Source organism: Chiloscyllium punctatum, chromosome 38 (genome assembly GCF_047496795.1).
Source record: "Chiloscyllium punctatum isolate Juve2018m chromosome 38, sChiPun1.3, whole genome shotgun sequence".
Classification (NCBI taxonomy): Eukaryota; Metazoa; Chordata; class Chondrichthyes; order Orectolobiformes; family Hemiscylliidae; genus Chiloscyllium; species Chiloscyllium punctatum.
The window spans coordinates 22,412,804-22,434,996 of NC_092776.1; the positions used below are offsets into that span (position 1 = coordinate 22,412,804).

Sequence of the window (22,193 nt, forward strand, 5' to 3'; positions counted from 1 at the left end):
CAGTATCAAATTAATCAATAATGTAGTTTCTCCAGTGTGTAGCTTGATCAGGGCATTCTGTGAAGTTCAGGGGCAAAACCACAAGGGAAATGTCTCAGAGATGATCAAATGCAGGAGGGCCAGGAAGGAGAAGAAGAAGGCGTGCAATGACAGGGGGTCTTCGGTAAGAAAATGGCTAAATCTGGCAAGCAGATATTGATCTTTGAAAGTATAAAACAAACTAGCTTCTTGGGATTGATGCAAAAAAAGAAAATGGGAGGACACGAGAATTTGAAAGAAACAAGGAAGTTTACGGATTTCTACGTCAAGATACTTCATTTATAAAAGACTGTCAGCCAGGAATATAGTAGTAACAAATATTTTGTACAGATTTCCTTTTTCACTCTGACATTTTCAAGTTCTGTTCCACTGATATTCAGAACTGATCAACGCGTTGATCATCTGACCAACACAAAAAGCCGATTAGCTTCTCTTATGATCATCTGTGTGCAGGAATGCAGACACAGAAAATAACTGCTCATTTGGCACGTAACACATAAAAGTATGTTTTAGTATGTAAACTGTTTAGATATAATCCAACAAACATGACTCAAGTATGAACAACCTAGAATGAAAATTTTAATTGTTTGTTATTTACAGATATGTTCCAATTAAATTTTTTTGTACAGAAATTTATAATTTTATTACCATAATCAAATGATAGATTGCCTCTCTGGTTTCACAACCTAAAAAAAAGCCCCATTTCTTATTTGTTTATCTATTTTCATTTCTTTCAAAATCATGCTGAACATTTGTGTACTGAGGTAAGCCAAAACTTACCAACTGGTTTTTCACAAACTAGACCATTTGCCATTTCAGTGCACGCATAAGCCTTCAATCCAACAATTTCGGCTCTTACTAGATATGCACAGAAACCAGAGTCATTGGGTTCACCAGGGAGCCACTGCAGAGTTGTGTTTGTAAAAGGTGACATATCTTCCCAGCCCCAGTAGGAGACGTTAATTTTGCGTAATCCAACCCAAGGTGATATTTTCTAACATAACAAAGGCAAAAGAGAAGGAATAATAAGCATTTTCATTAAATCATTTACATTTCTTCCAGTTTGAAATCAATACTGTTCTGATTTTTTTCTGTTCTGAATTTGCATAGCTTCATTGATTTTTTTTCGTGGAACATATTCTGAATATATTCTAGTTAACAGTTCGTTTCTTAAAATCCACTACAAAACAGCCATTAATAACTGCTCCAATTTACCACAGATAGCAGACTATTTGCACAATACACCATTCCACACGACAAAGAGCTCAATCTCAGAAAAGGTTGCCAGACTTTCATTTGATTTCTGTAACACTGACAAACATGTTTGATATTTCATAAAACTGTTGCATAGAGGAGGTTCCCAATATATTATCATCTGGGAGTTTCAATTCTAAAGCAGAGGTGAATAATTCAGTGCATCAGAATTAACAGTAGAAGGGAGATACAAAATTAGGTTGCTGTTTAGCAACAACATGTCCTTTTGCACAGGACAACAGGAACAGAAACAAGTGCATTTAGGAAGGCAGTGTACAGGTTTCTTTTAAAGGGAAGCAGATAAGACCTGTTACAGGAGCAAAGACCTGTAACAACAACAGTGTAATTAAACTATCTCCAAAATAATCCTGGAAGTGATTCTGGATGGCTTAGAAGTTAAATTAAAGGCACTAAGGATGGAAGGTTTTAAGCTTTCTAAGAAGAAAGCATTCTGCAAGACTGTTGAAAACACAAGTTTAAGGAACTAATTAAGGAGTAAGTGAACTGAGGTTACAGCTTTTTAAGGACCTCAGAATGTGATAAGTGAAAGGCAACATCAAATGAATGCAGATGTGTGCATGCATGGATGGGATGGATGGACAAGGTCTTTTCCCTGGTGTGGAGGGGTCCAGAACTAGAGGGCATAGGTTTAGGGTGGGAGGGGAAAGATATAAAAGAGACCTAAGGGGCAACGTTTTAGCACAGAGGATGATACGTGTATGGCATGAGCTGTCAGAGGAAGTGGTGGAGGCTGATACAATTGCAACATTTAAAAGACATTTGGATGGATATATGAATAGGAATGATTTGGAGGGATATGGGCCAGGTGCTGGCAGGTGGGACTACATTGGGTTGGGATATCTGGTCGGCATGGACCAAAGGGTCTGTTTCCGTGCTTAACATCTCTATGACTCTATGATTATAGTAGGTCCAAATTAAAAAGGAAACATTTTCTGTATAATGAGCTTGGATGGCCTTTTTTAAAACAAATTTGGCCACCTCATTTTTTTTTTAAAATGGAGAGGCTCTCTAAAAATGTGCAACAGAGAAGAATCTGGGTGTTCTTGGTGGTCAAAACACAAAAGAGCTAGCATACAAGTACAGCAGGTGATTAAGGCAGCAAATGGAATTTTGGACATTATTGCTAGAGGCTTAGTGTTTTTACATAGGGAAGTCTTCTTACAACTGGATAGGTGCCGTGAGGTCATACCAGAGCTCTGTGTACAGTGTTGGCCCCCATATATAAAAAAGATATGCTAGCATTGAAGGCAGTTGAAAAGAGATTCAGTAGGCTGATTCCTGGAACAATGGGGTTGACTTATCAAGAATGGAGAAACGGTTTAGGCCTTAATAATTAGAATTGAGAAGGATAAGGCAAGATCTTATTGAAACATATAAAATTCTGAGACAGCTTGACAAAGTACATGTTGTGAAGGGATTTCCACTAAATGGGGGAATCTCAAACTAGGATATAGCTACAGAATAAGGGAATAAGGCTACAGAATAAAGAATTCCTGCAAATTAAAGTCTTCTCCAAGAAGTTAATGAATGTCTGGAACTGTCTACCCGAAGAGTTGTGGAAGCTGAATCACTGAACATGTTTAGAAGAAGGAATTGAGGACTATGAGGAGCTGCCATGGAAGACAATTTGACGTCTAGGGTCAAGATCTTATAGAATGATGGGGCAGGCTTGAGGGGTTGAATAGCCAACTCCTGCTCCTGCTTATTATTTTAATTACATGGTAAACAAATAGTAAAAATAAAACTCATGGTCTCATCAAGCCAGGTTTCATTCTGTCCAATATTACCACAGCTGGGATCAAAACAGTTGCATCAAACAACCCTGTTTAGAAACCGAAGCAAATGAGTCATCCCTATCCTTAGGAATGGTATAATGCAGTATTCATTTTTATAACAATACCTACCAAGATTCCACATCAACTTTTCTTATGTAAAAACAGAAAACCATGTTAAATAGTCAGTTTGCTCTGAGAAAAATGCTATTCAAAACACTAAATGGAACAAACAAAAATAACTTTTAAATCGATAGCAATACAATGTCATGGTAGAATAAACACAAACACAAACACAAACATAAACGTAAACACAAACCTTAGAACTAGTCGGAAAGATCAAGCTAATTTCTAGAAAATAGTTTCAAAACATAAAAACTGCTACTGCTGACATAAAATTGAAAAGTTCAGTCAATAAAGGTTATTTAATTTTGAAAAATATTCACACTAGTTCAATAGCAAATGGGCTTGTGAGGTCACTGTCAACTTTTCACTTATTTGCCCAGTGCATTTGAGTTGCACCTCGTTATTCTGAACCATCTGGATTATACTCCAGACAAACATACACACCCTTTACCTAATGGTTTAAGGAAAGGCTTATAGACAAGTCCAAACTGCAAAACAAAATAGAGCCAAGCACATAGGTGTAGGTTTTCACAGTATAGGCTAACACATGAAAAAGTCTACCAGAGTAAGGGAGCAGACTTGTATTTCTTGGTTACATGAAACAATTTCAAGGCACAGCATGAATAAATTATGATTATACATACTGTCATTAAAGCTCTTGATGTCAATTTAATAAAGTGTTGGAGTTCAGACAAAACCTCTTTCCTTTTCTGCTGGCCCAGCTTGGATATACTATTCATGAAGGGGTGGATTTATACATTTTGTGGACTCAACATTGAGATCTCCAAATTCAAATAACCTCCCTTCCCATTCCCCACTTCCTTTCCAGCCCCTCCTTTTCCATTGCATTCCCCTGACCTACCCGTCCTTCCGTAGACAAGCAGGAGGCTGGAAGAACACAGCAAGCCAGGCAGCATCAGGAGGTGCAGAAGTCAATGTTAGAGGTGTAACCCTTCTTCAGAACTCCTGAAACATTGGCTCCTGCACCTCCTGATGCTGCCTGGCTTGCTGTGTTCTCCCAGTCTCTTATTATTTACCTTGGATTCCAGCATCTGCAATTTTTTTGTCTCGACCCTTCCTTCCAGCTACCAAGCGACCCACAGGCTATCCCCTCCACCTGTGATCACCTATCAGTACCACAGCACTCAGCCCTTCTCTCCACCCATAACCCTTCCACAACACCCAACTGCAACCATCCGCTCCCCCTCCCCCCCACTTCTGCAGCTCCCCTTACACTAACCCCAATCCTAAAAAAGGGTTATGCCCAAAATGCTGACTTCTCAACCTCCTAATGCTGCCTGGATTGCTATGTTCTTCTAGCCTCCTGCTTGTCTACTAATAATTGTAAAGCAATTTATATGTACACAGCATTACGAATAGAACATTCCAACGTACTTCAAAGGAACATTATCAAACAAAATTTGATGCCAAGTCATGAAAGGAACTTCCTTTGTTCATGAGATGGGAGGGCAGATGACCAAAGCCTCGGTCAAAGTGGCAGACTTTAAGGAGTATTTTAAAGGAGAAAAGGTGGAGACAGAATATAAAAGAGGGGTATAGAACTGGAGAGGTTTGGAGAGGGATGTCAAAGCTCAAGGCTCGGCAGCAGAAGTCATAACCATCGGTAGTGCAACAATAACATCACAGATGTTCAAGGGCACAGAATTAGAGGAGCACATTTATCATGTATTGTTAGGCTGGAGTAGGTACAGAGATATGGAGAACAGGGAGGGGCAAAGTCTGAGAGATTTTAAATTCAGATGTGAAGTTTAAAATTAAGGTCTAATAATAGCTTGATTGACATGGTTTGGCCAGAATATTGCAGTTTTATTTTACAACTGGTTGAAAGTAAGAGCCTTAATGGAGCAAGTATTTCAATAAATGCTGATCAAAAATGGGGTGGGGAAAGGAGTAGGCACGATGGCAGCAACACAAAGGAAGGGAAAAAAATCCATCGTAACTTAGAGAATTAACATCGACAGAACAAACTTTTATCGAGAAGTACGAATTGAATGGATCAAAGAAACAAAATCCAGGAAAGCAAAAGAAAGAGGGCTAGGGTGGCACGGTGGCTCAGTGGTAAGTAGTGCTGCCTCACAGCGCCAGGCACCCAGGTTTGATTCCTGCCTCAGGTGACGATCTGTGTGGAGTTTGCACATTGTCTGTGTGGATTTCCTCCCACAATCCAAAGATTGCAGGTCAGGTGAATAGAGCATGCTAAATTGCCCATAGTGTTAGGTATCATAGTCAGGGGTAAATATAGGGTAGGGGAATGAGTCTGGGTGGGTTACTGTTCGGAGTGTCAGTTTGGGCTTGCTGGGCTGAACAGCCTGTTTCCATACTGAAGGGAATCTAGTCTAAAGACTTCTGTAGATATGGGCATTGAAGTATTTTTGAAGTGCTGATAGAATTAATGCGCAGACAGCTCCCACAGACATCAGACGGATTTTCTGCTGGCCAGACAGTTGTTATTGCAGTTAGATGGGAGTTACCTTGTGGAATCTCTACTGCAGTAAACTCCAAATGACTTGTCTGGGAAACTGAATTTTTGCTGGGCAATTCCTCTGTGTGAGGACCCTTCTGAAAGCATCCATTCAAATGGAAACTTCAGACGGTTCCAAGATAATGGGGAGGTGATGGTTTAGTGGTATTATTGCTGGACTGGTCATCTAGAGACCCAGGTAATGTTCCTGAGACCAGGGTTCAAATCCCACCATGGCAAATGGTAGAATTTGAATTCAATAAAAATCTGGCATTGGGAGTCTAATGATGACCACAAATAGATTTCCAATTATTGGAAAAACCCATCTGGTTCACAAATGTCCTTGAGGGAAAGAAACTGCCAACTTTACCTGATTGGCCTACATGCGATTCCAGACCCAAAAGTCATGTGATTAACTCTTACCTGGTTTCTGAGCAGTTAAGGATGGACAATTAATGCTGGCCTAGCTAGTGATGTCCTCATCCCATGAATGAATTTAAAAAACAGTAAAATAATTACACAAGAATAAAATAAATTCAGTAAAATAATTACACAGGAGAAGTTGGACTGTTAAATGCATAGTCCAACTCCTAGTCTAACTATTAAACAGACTCATATTTGCTTCATACAACTGTTGGACCCTACCATTCCCCTGTCCCTGCCAAATCTAACCCAAATCGAAATCCCCACACCCTACACCACCCTCTCAACCTGAGCAAAGTTCCCAAAGATATTTCTCCAATCCACTTCAAAATACTGCCATAGATATTTTACTTTTTTTGCCCAGGTGGTTTAATAATACATAAAATTTAGTCCTGTATTTAGATTTTTTTGTAGAGATGCTGGAGCAGAGCATGAACCCACAATCCTCTGACTCAGAATAGTATGCTGAGTCACAGCTAACACAGTGGATATTTTTATACACATCTGTAATTGTGCAACAAATATTAAAAATAAAATTGTTAAGCTACATAAACGAGGTGCTACACACTGCTGCAATAATAATGACTATAACAAACACCTTACTTTAACATGGGCCTGAAAGAAAACAATTATCTGGCAAAAATGTACTTATATGGGATAGAGAAGGATTGTAGGGGGCAGTGTAAGGCAATTATGATCTGTCAAATTACAGTTATACAGGATGACAATATAGACAGTTCAAAAGCTGAATTTATTTGATTAGTGAAGAAACAAAAATGAGTTACATTGCTGTGTATTTAAAATGGACCATCAAATGGTGAGACGAGAGAGAGAACTAAATCTGCAAGTATATTTCAAAGAAATCTTAAAATAATGCAGCATATCAGTAAGAAACTTCAGTTGCTACAAGCTGAAATGAAAAAAATACATAAAACGCAAGGGTGATAAAGATTTTGTGGACTATGTACAGGCAAACGTCCTAATCAGAATGTTCCCAAGTCGCTAAGGAGCAAAGCAACCGTGGATTTCACCTGCAGAATTAAGTACAGTAGGGAAACAATGGAAAACATAAATGGGAGTGCAAAGTTTTCTACAAGCTTACAAATGTGAAAAGATACTTAGAGGAACGATGGGACTGGTTAAAGACATAAAAAGGAAATTTTCTTGTGGAGGCAAATCACTGGAAATTGCTTTCACAAAAGCTGAAGAATTTAATCTCATAGTACATGATGCGGAGGTGCCTGTGTTGAAGTGGGGTGGACAAAGTTAAAAATCTCGCAGCATAAGGTTATAGTCCAAAAGGTTTATGTGGAAGTACAGTCAGCTTCTATTCTAAGTTGCCCCATTTTAACTTACGTTGTTGCAATATCATGATATAGCAATGCCATGTACATGCATTTCGAATCATGATTTCTGTTTTAGCATAATTTTATACCAAGATCAAAGTTGCATCGTATGACCCAATTGTCACAATTTGTAGCAGCTGCTCCCATTCCCCAACCCTCTCCAGTTCAATGCTTCCCCATCACCACTACCCTACCTCACCCCCACTCCCCCACCTCCAACTCTTCCACTTGCAACTAGTCTCATCTCTCTCTGTCACAATCCCTCTCCTGAGCCCTTGCTGACATCAACGGTTTGGACCAGGAAGTGGCAATTAAGGACAAGCAGGAAAGAGAAGCAACAAGCAGAGAGGATCGGTAAGTGAGAAAGTCAGGGTACAAAAGGATCAGCGAGTGGGAGAGCAGCAGGCAGTTGGTAACTATTATGTGTTATTTTTCTTTTCTAAAATTATTTTAACAGAGCCTCAATTACAATTTAGGATTAGTAAGGTGCAATTTTCCAACTCTTCATGTCAAGAAAGATTCAAAGAACTGAACTAGCTATTACATTGGTTGTAATGGGAAGATCTGAGCTTAGTACAATTTCATTTAAAGTTGAACTTTCCTCTAGAACACAACTAACATTAAGCAAGAAATTACTACAGAAGACAAGGAAGTCAAGAGATTTTTTTTTCTTTATTCTTTCATGGGACATAAGTGTCACTAGCAAGGCCAGAATTTATTTTTTATCCCTATTTCCTATTGATCTGAGTGAATTACATGGTCGTATCAAATGCATGAGTATGTGAATCTGTGATAGATAGCCGATTTCCTTCTTTAAAGGATATCAGTGAACCAAAGGAGTTTTATGATTATTGTTAATGATTTCATTTATTAAAAATTCCAGAGTTATTCATTGAATTTAAATTCAACCGCTAATGTGATTGGATTTCAATGCATCTCCCCAGATCATTTATCTGCGATGCTGGATTACTGGTACAGTGATATTATCACCACACTACCACCGTCTACAAGTGGTAAAAGTAAAAAAGAGATATTAAATAGGTTAGCTTCAGTCAAAATTACGAATTAAACCAGTGCACACAGAGTGTATCATCGTTCAAAAAGGATGAGAAATAAATGCAACAACATCAATCATGTTAAAACTACAAGACCATTGCAAAGATAAAATTCAGTCACACTTGGAGAAGCATGGATTATTTACGAAGAAGAATCAAAAGCAAATGTGTTTCATTACTTTGACTAAGCTCTTTCAGAGCATTTATGTGATAAAGTCATGAAGCAGCTGTTGTACATTTGGACGTACAAAAGTAGTTAATAAAATGCCACATAACAGAAATTTTTGGAAAAAAAAGTAAATAGCACCAAAGGGGCTGTAGGAATTTGGGTACATAATTGACTAAGTGCTCAGAGATAATGAGAGATACAGTACATGTTTTCTTGACTGGAGATAAGTATGCAGTGGGGGACCTCACAAGTCTTTATTAGGGAGCAAAGACTTTTCACATAATTTGTAAAAGACATGTACTATGTGCGATAAAGGTGTTCCTTTAACAAGGTTATGGAGTCCTTGGTTTTTCCAGAGAGGTTGTAAACGACACATGTTCCAAAAGGTCTGAGTTTGGGTGGGCTTTATGATATGGGTTTGATAACAGCTAACAGATACTGCCTCAGGCAGAAGGCTTTCAAGTTAAAAAACACTTTTACATAATGAAAGCAGAGTGGCCAGTTCTCCTAGCTCAGCTTTTCTCTGGTTTGATTTTTTTTTAAAGTAGCGAGTGTGAAGACAGACTGATAGACCCATGATCTCTCTCTGACTTCTCTCCTATAGGAACATGATTGATTTTACCTTTTGTGCTAATGGGTGTTTATGGGGATTGTTGCAAGTATCGGGAACAGCATCATTAAGTTGGGGTAGGCTGTTGGGTTTTCGGATAGTATCAGTTATTTGATATTCTGTTTTCCGTACTTTGTGTTTCATTCTGTAATTTTGTAAACAAATTCTGTTTTGCTTAAAACTAAGTGGCTTGACGAGCTAATTCTCTAATGGAATACCAACTTTACACCTGCTTAAAACAACTAGCAATATTAGGGTTTGGGCTACCTTCTTGAAATATTTTGAGGGGTCTGGCCTCATCCATAACAGATGTCATCAAAAGTATTTTAAAATTTAAATTACATAAAACTTTTTGGAACAGCTTGTCATGGAGCCCACAAGAGAGCAGGCTATTCTGGACCTAGTGCTTTGCAATGAACCAGACTCTATAAAAGATCTTAAAGTAAGGGAACCCTTAGGAAGTAGCGACCATAATATGGTAGAGTTCAGTCTGGAGTTTGAAAGGGAGAAGGCAAAATTGGATGTAATGGTGTTACAGTTGAATAAAGGTAATTATGAGGGCATGAGAGAGGAACTGACTAAAATAGACTGGAAGCAGAGACTAACCGGGAAGACAGTAGAGCAAAAATGGCAGGAGTTTGTAGGTATAATTGAGGACACTGTACAGAGGTTCATTCCCAAGAAAAGAAAGATTAACCGGGGAGGGATTAGACAACCTTGGCTGACAAAGGAAGTCAGGAAATGTATTAAAGAAAAAGAGAGATCCTATAAAGTGGCTAAGAACAGTGGGAAATCAGAAGATTGGGAAGGATACAAAAGCAAGCAGAGGATAACAAAGAGTGTAATAAGAAATGAGAGGATCAAATATGAAGGTAGGCTAGCCAGTAATATTAGAAATAATAGTAAAAGTTTCTTTCAGTACATAAGAAACAAACGACAGGCAAAAGTAGACATTGCGCCACTTCAAACTGATGCAGGAAGCCTAGTGATGGGAGATAAGGAAATAGCAGGAGAACTTAACAAGTACTTTGCGTCAGTTTTCACAATGGAAGACATGAGTAATATCCCAAAAATTAAAGGGTGTCACGGGGCTGAGTTGAGTATGGTTGCCATTACGAAAGAGATAGTGCTAGAAAAGTTTAAAAGTCTTAAAATTGATAAATCTCCTGGCCCCGATGGGATACACCCTAGAGTTCTGAGAGAGGTAGCTGAGGAAATAGCAGAGGCATTGGTTGAGATCTTTCAAGAGTCACTGGAGTCAGGAAAGGTCCCGGATGATTGGAAGATGGCTGTAGTAACCCCCTTGTTCAAGAAAGGATCAAGGCAAAAGATGGAAAATTATAGGCCAATTAGCCTCACCTCGGTTGTTGGTAAAATTCTAGAATCCATCATTAAGGATGAGGTTTCTAAATTCTTGGAAGAGGAGAGTCTGATTAGAACAAGTCAACATGGATTTAGTAAAGGGAGGTCATGCCTGACAAACCTGTTGGAATTTTTTGAAGAGGTAACAAGTAGGTTAGACCAGGGAAACCCAGTGGATGTGGTCTATCTAGACTTTCAAAAGACCTTTGATAAGGTGCAACACGGGAGGCTGCTGAGCAAGGTGAGGGCCCATGGTGTTCGAGGTGAGCTGCTGGGATGGATTGAGGCTTGGCTGTCTAACAGAAGGCAGAGAGTTGGGATAAAAGGTTCTTTTTCAGAATGGCAGCCGGTGACGAGCGGTGTCCCATAAGGTTCGGTGCTGGGGCCACAGCTGTTCGCATTATATATTAATGATTTAGATGAGGGAACTGGGGGGCATTCTAGCGAAGTTTGCCGATGATACGAAGTTAGGTGGACAGGCAGGTACTGAGGAAGTGGGGAGGCTACAGAAGGATCTAGACAGGTTGGGAGAGTGGTCCAGGAAATGGCTGATGGAATTTAACGTGAGCAAGTGCGAGGTCTTGCACTTTGGCAAAAAGAATACAAGCATGGACTACTTTCTAAATGGTGAGAAAATTAATAAAGCCAAAGCACAAAGGGATCTGGGAGTGCTAGTCGAGGATTCTCTAAAGGTAAACATGCAGGTTGAGTCTGTGATTAAGAAAGCGAATGCAATGTTGTCTCTTATCTCAAGAGGGTTGGAATATAAAAGCAGAGATTTACTACTAAGACTTTATAAAGCTCTGGTTAGGCCCCATTTGGAGTACTGTGTCCAGTTTTGGTCCCCACACCTCAGGAAGGACATACTGGCACTGGAACGTGTCCAGCGGAGATTCACACGGATGATCCCTGGAATGACAGGTCTAGCATATGAGGAACGGCTGAGGATACTGGGATTGTATTCGTTGAGAGTTTAGAAGATTAAGGGGAAACTTAATAGAGACGTACAAAATAATACATGGCTTGGAAAAGGTGGATGCTAGGAAATTGTTTCCGTTAGACGAGGAGACTAGGACCCGTGAACACAGCCTTAGAATTAGAGGGGGTCATTTCAGAACAGAAATGCGGAGACATTTCTTCAGCCAGAGAGTGGTGGGCCTGTGGAATTCATTGCCACGGAGTGCAGTGGAAGCCGGGACGCTAAATGTCTTCAAGGCTGAGGTTGATAGATTCTTCTTGTCTAGAGGAATTAAGGGCTACGGGGAGAACGCTGGTAAGTGGAGCTGAAATGCGCATCAGCCATGATTGAATGGCGGAGTGGACTCGATGGGCCGAATGGCCTTACTTCCACTCCTATGTCTTATGGTCTAAACTTGGCAAAGTAATAAATAATGAGGATGGAATGAGGATGGGAAGAGGACGGGAAGAGGACATAGACAGAATCCTGAAATTGGGCAGACAAATGATAAGCACAATTTAATACAATTAAATGTGAAGTGAAGCACTCAGAGTAAAGGCCCTATTTGTTCCAAATGCCAAATACTATTATATAACATTGGTAAATTCTTTCTCCTAGCTTTTTGTCACAAATGTTATTTACAAGAATTCTGTTACATATGTCAAGCAAGTTTGAAGTTATGAGCAGTTGTTTCAGGCAGAGATTAGCCAACTCGTTTCCTAAAATCACAAACAAAAAAACCATTTTATTTAAGTAGACATTAGAAAAGACACATTGTCTTCAAATCATTTTTCTACAGCCATTCCATATGAAGATTTTCATCCATTCTGAATTGTGGGTCTGAGGTAACTAAATTGTTCACCTCAGCATTCTGTTATGACCTTCAGCTAATGGTAATACTGCATAAGTCAAGATTCCGGAGTGAAAACTGGCTTGATAGGCTACAAGTTTCATTTTTTGCAATTTGATTACCATGGTGGTCAAATAACATTCACATGAAGCTGTTAATGTACTGTTAGCAACAAAAAAATTAAGTTTACTACATGAGAAAAAATAAGAAAATTTGGAAAGATTTCATGTTCAACAGGAAGATAGACTCAATCCTTTTCCCAGCAAAATCCTTTACAGGCACAACTTGGATGATATATCACTCCTTATTTATTGAATTAACCAGCCACAAAAGTTTCCTTTCAGCAACTCTTTCTCCATTCACCAGATGTGGTGAATGCTGTGTGTTCCTGAGTTGCATTGTCACACTGATTAACACACTGACTTGTATTAATGAACTCAAATATAAACTTAAAGCTTTGACTACTTTTAAACTAGTAAACTGCACAACCACTAGTAAAGATCTTTAGTTCAGAATTGTTTCTGGCCTATGGGCTTCCCTTCTATGTATCAAGTCAACAAAAGCACTAATTATCTCACCAAGTTGTTGTTTGAGAAGTTTAGCTCAAGTCACATGATTTCGGAGAAATGCTGTCTTTAGGTCACTATTCCAAATTACTTCTGACCCTTAAAAAAAAAGACCTTCACAGCACTGAAAACCATAAATACCAAGTCCCCACATAATAAAACATCTTTCCACAGGGAGAGCTTGATGACGCATGGTGCTTCATCTTTGGTTCGAGTGGCTTTGGCAAGGGACACAAAGTTTTGTGATGACGACCTTTGAGGACATCCTCAAAGTGTTGCCACTGCCTTCCAGGTAATCATTTGCAAAGATGAAATTTGAAGTAGGGAGCTTGCTTTGGACTGATTATGTCAGTCATGTGGATAATGTGCCACGCAGAGTGACAGAAATTAGTACCTCCATTCTGGGAATATTGGCCTGAAATGTTAACCTGAAAGAGGGCACTAATACTGGAGTGCCTATCCTGCTATTGTATTTGCAGGATCTCGCAGAAACATTACTGGTGAAATTTTTTGAGGGATTTACAGTGTCTGCTGTTCCTCCATGTTCCAACATATATAGGAGAGCTCTTAACTCTGTGCCCTGTAAACCCTGAGATTGATATCAGATTTGAGATCTTTGTCATGAAACATTCTGTTCCTCAGACAGTTGAGGAACAACATGCTGGTTAAAAAAAAAAAGAGTTTCATCATTGATATCTGTCCATAATGAAAAATATTTCCAGGACTTGAGAATTAATCCACTTTTGCTGTCGTCAGCAATTACTCACTAATAAGTATAACTGTCTACTTCGGAAATTCTGTGTTACTGGTCAAGAGTTCTGCAAGTCCTTGCATGGCTAATGAGTCTGCTCTTACAGCTGCATCTCCAACCCCACATTTGGCAGGTCTTTGCAGGTGGTGGAATTGGTCCTTGGCTTTGAAATCAGTAGCATTGTTTTCTCCTGTTGCTTTTCCATACTTGTTCTTGCCAATAGGTGTTCTCAAAGCATTGCCTCCCTTCATTAAGGGGCTTCTTCCAAGTCATTTTTCTCTGAACAAGATTCTCCCACACATGAATATCTATGCAGCATTTCTTGAAGGAAACCTTCAGGGAGTTTTTGAAATGCTTCTTTTGACCTCTTCTCATTCTAGTGTCTTCTTTGAGCTCAGTGAAGTTTGCTTGATTTGACAGTTAGATCTCAGGCATCCTATGCATGTAGACAGCCCCACAGAATTGATTTCAGATGATCATTGCCTTAATACTAGTGCAACTGACTGCTTCAAAAGGCGGTAATGTTAGTACATCTGTCCTCCCTGCTGATGTAGAGAATACATCTCAAACAGCGTTGATGATACCTCTCACAGGCCTTGAGCTGGCATCTATACATAATCCAAGAATTGGATGGATGACTGCCTGAAAACACAAGGATCTTGGTATCAGCACAGATGTTAAGGTCATTGAAGACTCTCATTCTTTGTGTGTCTAAAGGCAGCATTCACAGATCGGATGTGACACTGAATCTCCATATCGGTGTCAGCTTTATATCAGAGGGTGTTTCCCAGCTATGGTAAAAACATTCCATATTTGGGAGGATTTCTCAATTGATCTTAATGGAGGGATGGACCAGAACTTAACCTGGGCCTGGTTGGTGAAATATGGCAGTCTTCTTGAGGTTGAGACAGAGACCAATTCTTTTGTACAATTCCACTAAGGCATTATGAGAAGATTGAAGATTGTCTTCTAATAAAGCAGGGATGACATTGTCATCAACATACTGAAGTTCCATAAGCGAGGTCAATGTCATTTTCTTCTTGGATTTCAACTGGTTGAGGTTGAAATGCTTTCCATCCATGTGTAGACAATGCCCATATCACTGGGAAGCTTGTTCGTGACAAGATGAAAAATGATGGCGATAAAGATGGAGAAGTGCATGTGTTTTTTTTGTGCATGTGACAGCCATTAAGTTCAACATTTTGGGGGATTGTGTTGTTAAAACTAAATTGCACAATATTCATATTGTAAATGTGGCAAAGTTGAATGTTTTTGAACATTGCCTTCAAATGATATATCCTGTCTTGACATCGAAGGATTCTGTCATATTATTGTCAGTCAGGGCAATCACTGACATCTTATTGTTGAGGAGACAGAGGATGTTGATCAGTTTCTCTGGAAACTGCCACTTTTCTTGAAGACAATGGTGATGACAACATCCCTAAGATCGGCAGGGATTTCTTCTTTGCCCCCGATTTTCAGGAATAGTTCTGGGAGATGGTGGACAAGCCCTGCTCTTCCAAGTTTAAAAGCTCCGCTGGAATCCAGTCTAACTAGATGAGATTAGATTAGATTAATCCTGCAATTTTTCTATTCTTTCTTTGGACACATTAGGTAGAAGTCCAAAGTCATCTATGATAGGTTGTTGGGGTATTTCCTCAAATGTGTCTTCATCAATAACTGCATCACGGTTGAAGATTGTCTTTTAATAAAGCAGGGATGACATTGTCGTCAACATATGCGTTCACTCCATCGAAGGCTGATTTTTTTTTCTGTTTCGTAAAAGTGTTCCATCTTTACTCTGATTTGAGGCCAAGGGCATGGATCTGTAAATTACCTTGATGGCACTGAAAAAACCTCAAAAATGTTGCTTGTCAGCAAGGAGTTGCACCTCCTTCGCTTTCTCAGTCCACCATTGGTTCCTGATTTCCCTAGTTATTCATTGTAACTCTGCTTTCTGATTGATAAAATCTCCTCTTTAACTTGCTGATGGTATCATTTTGAATCATAGAATCCTTGCAGTGTGGAAGCAGGTTCATACCGACCCTCCTACACTATCCCTGTAACCTGCATTTCCCATGGCCAACCCAACTAACCTACATGTCACTGGACACTATGGCAATTTAGCATGGCCAATCCACCCAACCTGTACATCATAGGACTGTGAGAGGAAGCCAGAGCACTCAGCAGAAACCCCACAGACTCGGGGAAAACATGCAAACTCCACACAGTCACCCAAGATTAGAATTGAACCTGGGGTGGTATGAGGCAGTGCTAATCACTGAGCCACCATGCCGTTTTGCTAGACACAGAGCTTTCCTCCTCTTATTGATGAGATCTTGATTGATGTGGCCATTCTCAAAGATTAATCTGACCATCAACAGTTTCTTCACAGCAATCTTCAGATTCTTCCAGGTTTCACCTACTCCATTAATATAAACTCTTCGGAGATTTGGGTGAAAACAATGTTGGAGGTTCGTTACTCTACTTGGCTCTTGAAGCCAATCCATAATAATTTCTTTTGAGTTGATTTTACATCTTCAATGTTTCTGGTGGCATTCGCTAGACATAAGGGAACAGATGAACTGGTCATCTGCACTGATTACTGCTTTCGTCATGGTAAAAATTACTTTTGGTTTCAGGACTGAATGATGACTTAGTCAATTATATGCAAGTTTTTTTTGTGAATGCCTTCAAGAAGTCTTGAGTTTGTTGTTTTGGCGGAAGTGTGTTAATGCCAATCAGCTGGTATTCCTTACATTTGGTGAACAGTGGTTGAGAGTCCTGTCCACCCTAGCATTGACGTTTTCAAGGAGGATCATTTTATCACCCTTGAACATCTTGGGGTGTTTGGTACCCAGAGTGGAGTAGAAGCTTTTGGGCTAACTTGTGGCATCAAGATTTAGAGCACAGGCTTACAACCGTTGCCTGCTGGTTCTTGGCAAGTTGCAGACAAGGAGTCATGAAGTAATCACTGATGCCAACAGGGACCTCGGAGAGGCAGTTGCCAAGTTTGTTCTTGATGGTGAATCTGATTCCATTCATCCTAGGTTGATTTGTAGGTTTTCCTATCCAGAAGAAGCACCATCTTCTTCACTCAATTGCCCTTTGCCTGGTCTTCCAGTCTGCAGCAGGGCAGCAATATCAATGCTGAAGTATCCAAGTTCATGGGCACAAGGGCAGTTCTTCATTCTAGATTTGCTCTTCATCCATGAGCGTTTGTACATTCCAGGTTCCAAGATTGCCATTGATTTTCATACCATAGCCTGCTGGATGCAGTTTTCCAGCCAGGTTGGTGACAGAAGAGATCATTTTTAGGGCACATTTTCTAGCCCATTCCCCTCGAGGGGTAAGAAGAGTGAAGAGGGCTGCTCAACCATGAAGAAAGCTGTCGAAATGCACTTCTGTGCCTATTTCAGAAGTGAAATAACTGGGTCAAACCCCATTGCTTATATACTGGTTGAAAGATGGAGAAATCAGATGTCGTGATCCCGTCCCAATCAATTTTGCCCATCGCCAGAGGCGGTGTTTGAGAGTGGTTAGCATGCGTCAGTCTGCATGTGTCTCTCTCGGTGTATTGCACGGGAAGGGAACCTCTTTGACTGGAGATTTCCCTAATACTGCAGTCTTCATCTGTTGTTGCAGCTGATCATATCATAAAAATATCTTCAGTCTGGATCATGGTTTCAAAATTTGCTTTGGATTGTGCCTTGTCTAGTTCTTTCCTTCTAACCTTACCACCATGGGTCGCCTGCCAAGAGTTAATAATACTTTTTCTTTTAAAAATATACTTTCTTCATAAAAAAAAATTTGTTGTAGTGGCACATGACTAAGTTGGCAATATGGCCACTTGGGCTTTTTTAGTGAACACAAGATGGAAGGAAAAATTTGACAGTTACATACAGCAGTTGCTCACAGGTGACTTGTAAGCTCTGTATAGATATACCAGATAAGATTCTCAGTAGGAAGAAACACGACAGAAGTTAATCAGGTTTCTGTGAAAAGGCGGTTCTAAAGTTACAAGCATTTTAGTAAAGGGCATTTTTGTAAAGTTTGATTTAGCCACAGTCTCAAGTTGGTTATTTAGCCTAAAAAGCAGAAGGAAAAGTCTGACCCTATTGTACTTTGATCAGTTTAGGGAATTGGAGAATTAGAAGGGCAAACAACAAATTAGTGTGAAAAGGTTGGAGGCTTAATGCATTATTGGGGAAGATAAAGTAATAAATGGTGTAAACACGAGATCCGAAAAAACATTGACCAGGTTGTAAAAAGAGGTCACGACTGAGCGAGATAAACAACCGAAACTTAAATGCAGATTTAGCTAACTTGAACAAATTCTTACATCCAAAAATCAAGGGAAGAGTGACAAAGACAGATTACGAAATACAGAATGAAGATGTGGCTGGTCCCAAGTTGTCTGTGTAATCTAAACAAGTTTCATTTAATGGTTTGGTAAAGTTACCAAGTGTTTGAATTTCACACTCATCCAGTTAATTAATAATGGATAGTGCTCAGAGTGGAAATAGTAAAATTTTATTTAAAAATGAAACTTTAGTTGAAAATCCACTCAAAGCATGTAAATAGCAGGGGTCGTAAACTGCAGTTGTAAGTCAGAGGGACTGGTATCTGTTCTCAGGCTGAAGCGAGAGAAGAGTTGTTCTGAAATTGTCAGCTATGTCACAGTAGCTATATTAGAGGAATGGTCACCAGAACCGAATTGTTAACTGATTTCTTTGCACAGATGCTGCCAGACATGCTGAGCTTTTCCAGTAACTTCTCTTTTTGAACTTTATATTTTAGTTATTTTTAAAGACAACTGGGAGAAATTAATATCGTTCTTTATCTGCCATGCTAAAAAAAGGACAGAATTTGGATGAGTTCTTAGTAAACAATGCAGTGCAGCTGGCAAATGTCTGGGAAGGAATAAATCTGTCAGAGGCATTGTAAGATCCCAAAGACAGATGATGGAGGCATCTGGTAAACATCATGAAATTACGGGAAGACCTAGAGCTGTCCATGGAGTTGTCCATCATTGATTGTATGTTTGCTGGATTGATTGTATTGATTCAGCAGCTAATAATGATATCAACATTGCATGCAATTATGTTAACGCAAAGGTATAAAAATATTGTATTTTGCTGGGGATCTCATAGTGTTATTGACCTCCAATCTGAACTTGATATTTAAAGGGTTACTGCCCCTCACGTGAAGGCTAGATTTGGGGTGGTCTCTGGCTTCTCCCATGTATGTGGTAATAGAGCTCTGAATAAAGATCGCTTTTGCTAAGGAACACAGGACATAAGAGTCCTCTTTGATATTTCTCTCTACAATAATATGGTTACAATTGCAGTTTGGTTCTATATAATAGCATGTCAAGGAAATAAACAAACTTTGGAGTTTCACTTTATCGAAACAAACCAAAGACACCTCTTATACACAAGGCTATATTTACATGCATTTGAGGTACTTGGAGGGTCCGCTAACTGAATGAACCGTCATTTAACTTCAGCAGTGGTCTTTCCCCACTGCACTCTGGTGGCAGCTGCCCCAAGCTTGATAACCTGTGACAGCAATTTTCTCAGGCTCGACAGAACATTCAAGCTGCTTTACTGCAGCAAGGAGCCAATCCACAGAAATGTACTCTACTTTACTCAGAGTCTTACGGTTTGATCTTACTATTTAATGTGACAGTGCTACCCAGCAAGAACAGTCTGGTAGAGGACATGTTGCCTTAGGTCCATTTCTTTCACATGCCTCTCAGGATGCATGAATGGTGGCTTGGAGCTGAGCCTCTAAGTATGTACATAAGTAAATATCATCTGCATACTGAAGCTCAATAACAAAAGTCACAGTTATCATGATTCAGGATTGGAAGCAGCACAACTTATAAAGTGTTCCGCTCATCCTGTAGAAAGACCGAACTCCACTGAGGACCTTAATAGATATGGTGTCGAATGTTGTGATGAGGAAGATGGAGAAGAGTTTGGGTACAACTATAGAGTCTCACTTAGCCCCAGTTGCATTCATATTGGGTTGGTGGTGGATTCATTGGTGAGAATTACAACATGCATATCAGCATGCAGCAGGCAGAGGATGGTGACAAATTTCTGCCAGCAGTCTGCAAAAGTACTGTCCATTGTGTCTAAATAACAGACAGGATTAGACCATTAAAAAAATTCTTTACATATCAATTTCAGATAATGATAGTCACATTAATGATGAGGTTTAAAGATTCTTCTTCATTGTCTTGAAAACACATGCAATTCAACACATGACTGTTAATGTAGATGTTGCACATAAAAGACCATTGCCTTCCTGCCATTCATGTTGAGTCACAACACAAATAGGCAAGACTAAATTCTTTGCAAGACCTCGAGGTACACTACCATGCAGGAACCAAGTACAGTATACTACTGTGGGAAAACAGGAACTTGAATTAGACCTTTATGACTGAATATTAAAGTCAACTTGAATTAGACCTATATGCCTGGATATTAAAGTCAATGATGTGAGGAACTACTACCTTTGAAAAGTTGAAAAGCGTAGCACTGGAAAAAGTACAGAAGGTCAGGCAGCATCAGAGGAGCAGGAGAGTCATGTTTCAGGCAATAAGTTCTTCCTGATGAAGGGCTTATGCCCAAAATGTTGATTTTCCTGTTCCTCAGATGTCGCCTGACCAGCTGTGCTTTATCTAGCACCATAATTTAAGTCCTCGCTTTCTCCCATTTTATTCACATAGCAAGGTGGAGGATATCATTTATTTCAAGATGATTAATATTCCAATATATAATGTGAACTACCTCTATTTCACACCAAGTGGATAAGTAATCCTTTGAATTGTTTTAAACGCAGACATATTAAATTCACTGAACTGCTTCAGCCCGAACTCCTACTTTCATCATACATTCTTACAACAAATGATAAGTTATCTTATAACTCCAAATAATAAGTTATCTGCCAAGTTTGCAGTCTTTGCTTTCAGCTATGATTCCACATGACAAGCAGAAGTCCAGCTATGCCAGATTTACAGCAGTAGACTGAGGTTAAGCGACTCTCATCATAACGTTTCTTCTGCATCAATGTAGGATTGCACTGCAGATTGTTATTTTTCCACTGCCAGGCATTCAAAACTACAATTTTTCTGAGTAAAATTCTTATGCCTCTTCATATATAGATATGAGGTCAATTTTTAATTTTTAAGTTGTGAAATTAAGTTTAAATTTTAAAATTTTAAATAAAATCATTTAAAGCACTAATTTACAGCAACAAGTAGTTCATATAATCATGCTCGAATGTCAATAACCCATTAATTTTAAATTAACTGTATTAAACATTCTGAAGCGAAAACAGGCAAGAATATATTACTGTCACAACAGTAGAGAACTTAATGCTGTGAAATGAAATGTCATTGTCTACAGGCAGTTAGGTTGGAAACAGATATAAATTAAAAGTAACTGCCCAAAGTATTATCTAGAACAATTCCCAACTACAAACCCCAAAAGTCCAAATAAACTGGAATCTACACTCCCAAAATGGTCCACTGAAGATAGGTCTTTAAATTACATTCCACCATTTTGTGTCCGCAACATTACAGCTTAATAACTCACTTACTATTGTTGATGTTGCATAGTGTGCATTCTCCAAGCATGCAAAATTGGAGAAGTTGGAATTTTATAAATGACATTATCTGAAATACCTGAACTGTATATTTGTGTAGCTCATCTAGAACAAATTCAACTTCTTTAGATGTGGTAAGAGAAGCAAGATTGCCACTAAGATTGTAGCAATAAAGCTTTGCATTGTCATAGTTTTCTCGACTTGTGTTGATCCGGAGGCAGACATCCCCAACGTGACTCCAACCTTCGCCACAAAGATGGGCTGAAATTGTAGGAACAAATTCAGATTTTGAACCTCTTTCAAGACCTTGAAATACTCTGATGTAGGGTGAAAAAGCACAAAGAAACTAAGAATTTTATGACATCCTACAAACTTCATTTTTCTCAGATTCTTCTTAAATCATCGATTTAAACAAATTCAGAAGTGAACTTGCACATAATTTCACTTCCACCACATCACAATAAGTTATTCAAATGATAACCTCCTCAAAACTCTGCTAGGCTAATTAGATAGTATTAAAAGCTTGAGTTTAAGATGAATTAAAAATGGAACTCTTTTATTCGACACTTCCACATTTAATTCTTTTGCATAAAATTGAATTTATTTTCTCATTTTCTAAGGGCAATTCTTTTTTGGTTAAACTTTGAAGGTATTATTTTGTTTCTCAAAACATTTTACAGTTTATAAAGTTAACAAAGGTTTGTATGTTTTTCATATGTTGCATTCTCCACAAATTTTCTGGGAAGATTAGTTCAAATTGTGGATGATCACATAAGAAAGTGTGGAAGTATC

General features: G+C 39.1%; 1 protein-coding gene across 3 annotated transcripts in view; it reads right to left on the reverse strand.

Moving 5' to 3' along the window:
* Positions 1–22,193, reverse strand: part of atrnl1b (attractin-like 1b) — a 928,830-nt gene that overhangs the window by 667,645 nt on the left and 238,992 nt on the right. For all 3 annotated transcript variants that reach the window (XM_072557357.1, XM_072557356.1, XM_072557358.1), the window contains 2 exons: positions 21,481–21,662; positions 820–1,033 (listed from right to left, as the gene is read on the reverse strand). In XM_072557357.1, coding sequence (XP_072413458.1) covers positions 820–1,033; positions 21,481–21,662 — 396 coding nt within the window. The remainder of the gene's footprint in view (positions 1–819; positions 1,034–21,480; positions 21,663–22,193) is intronic.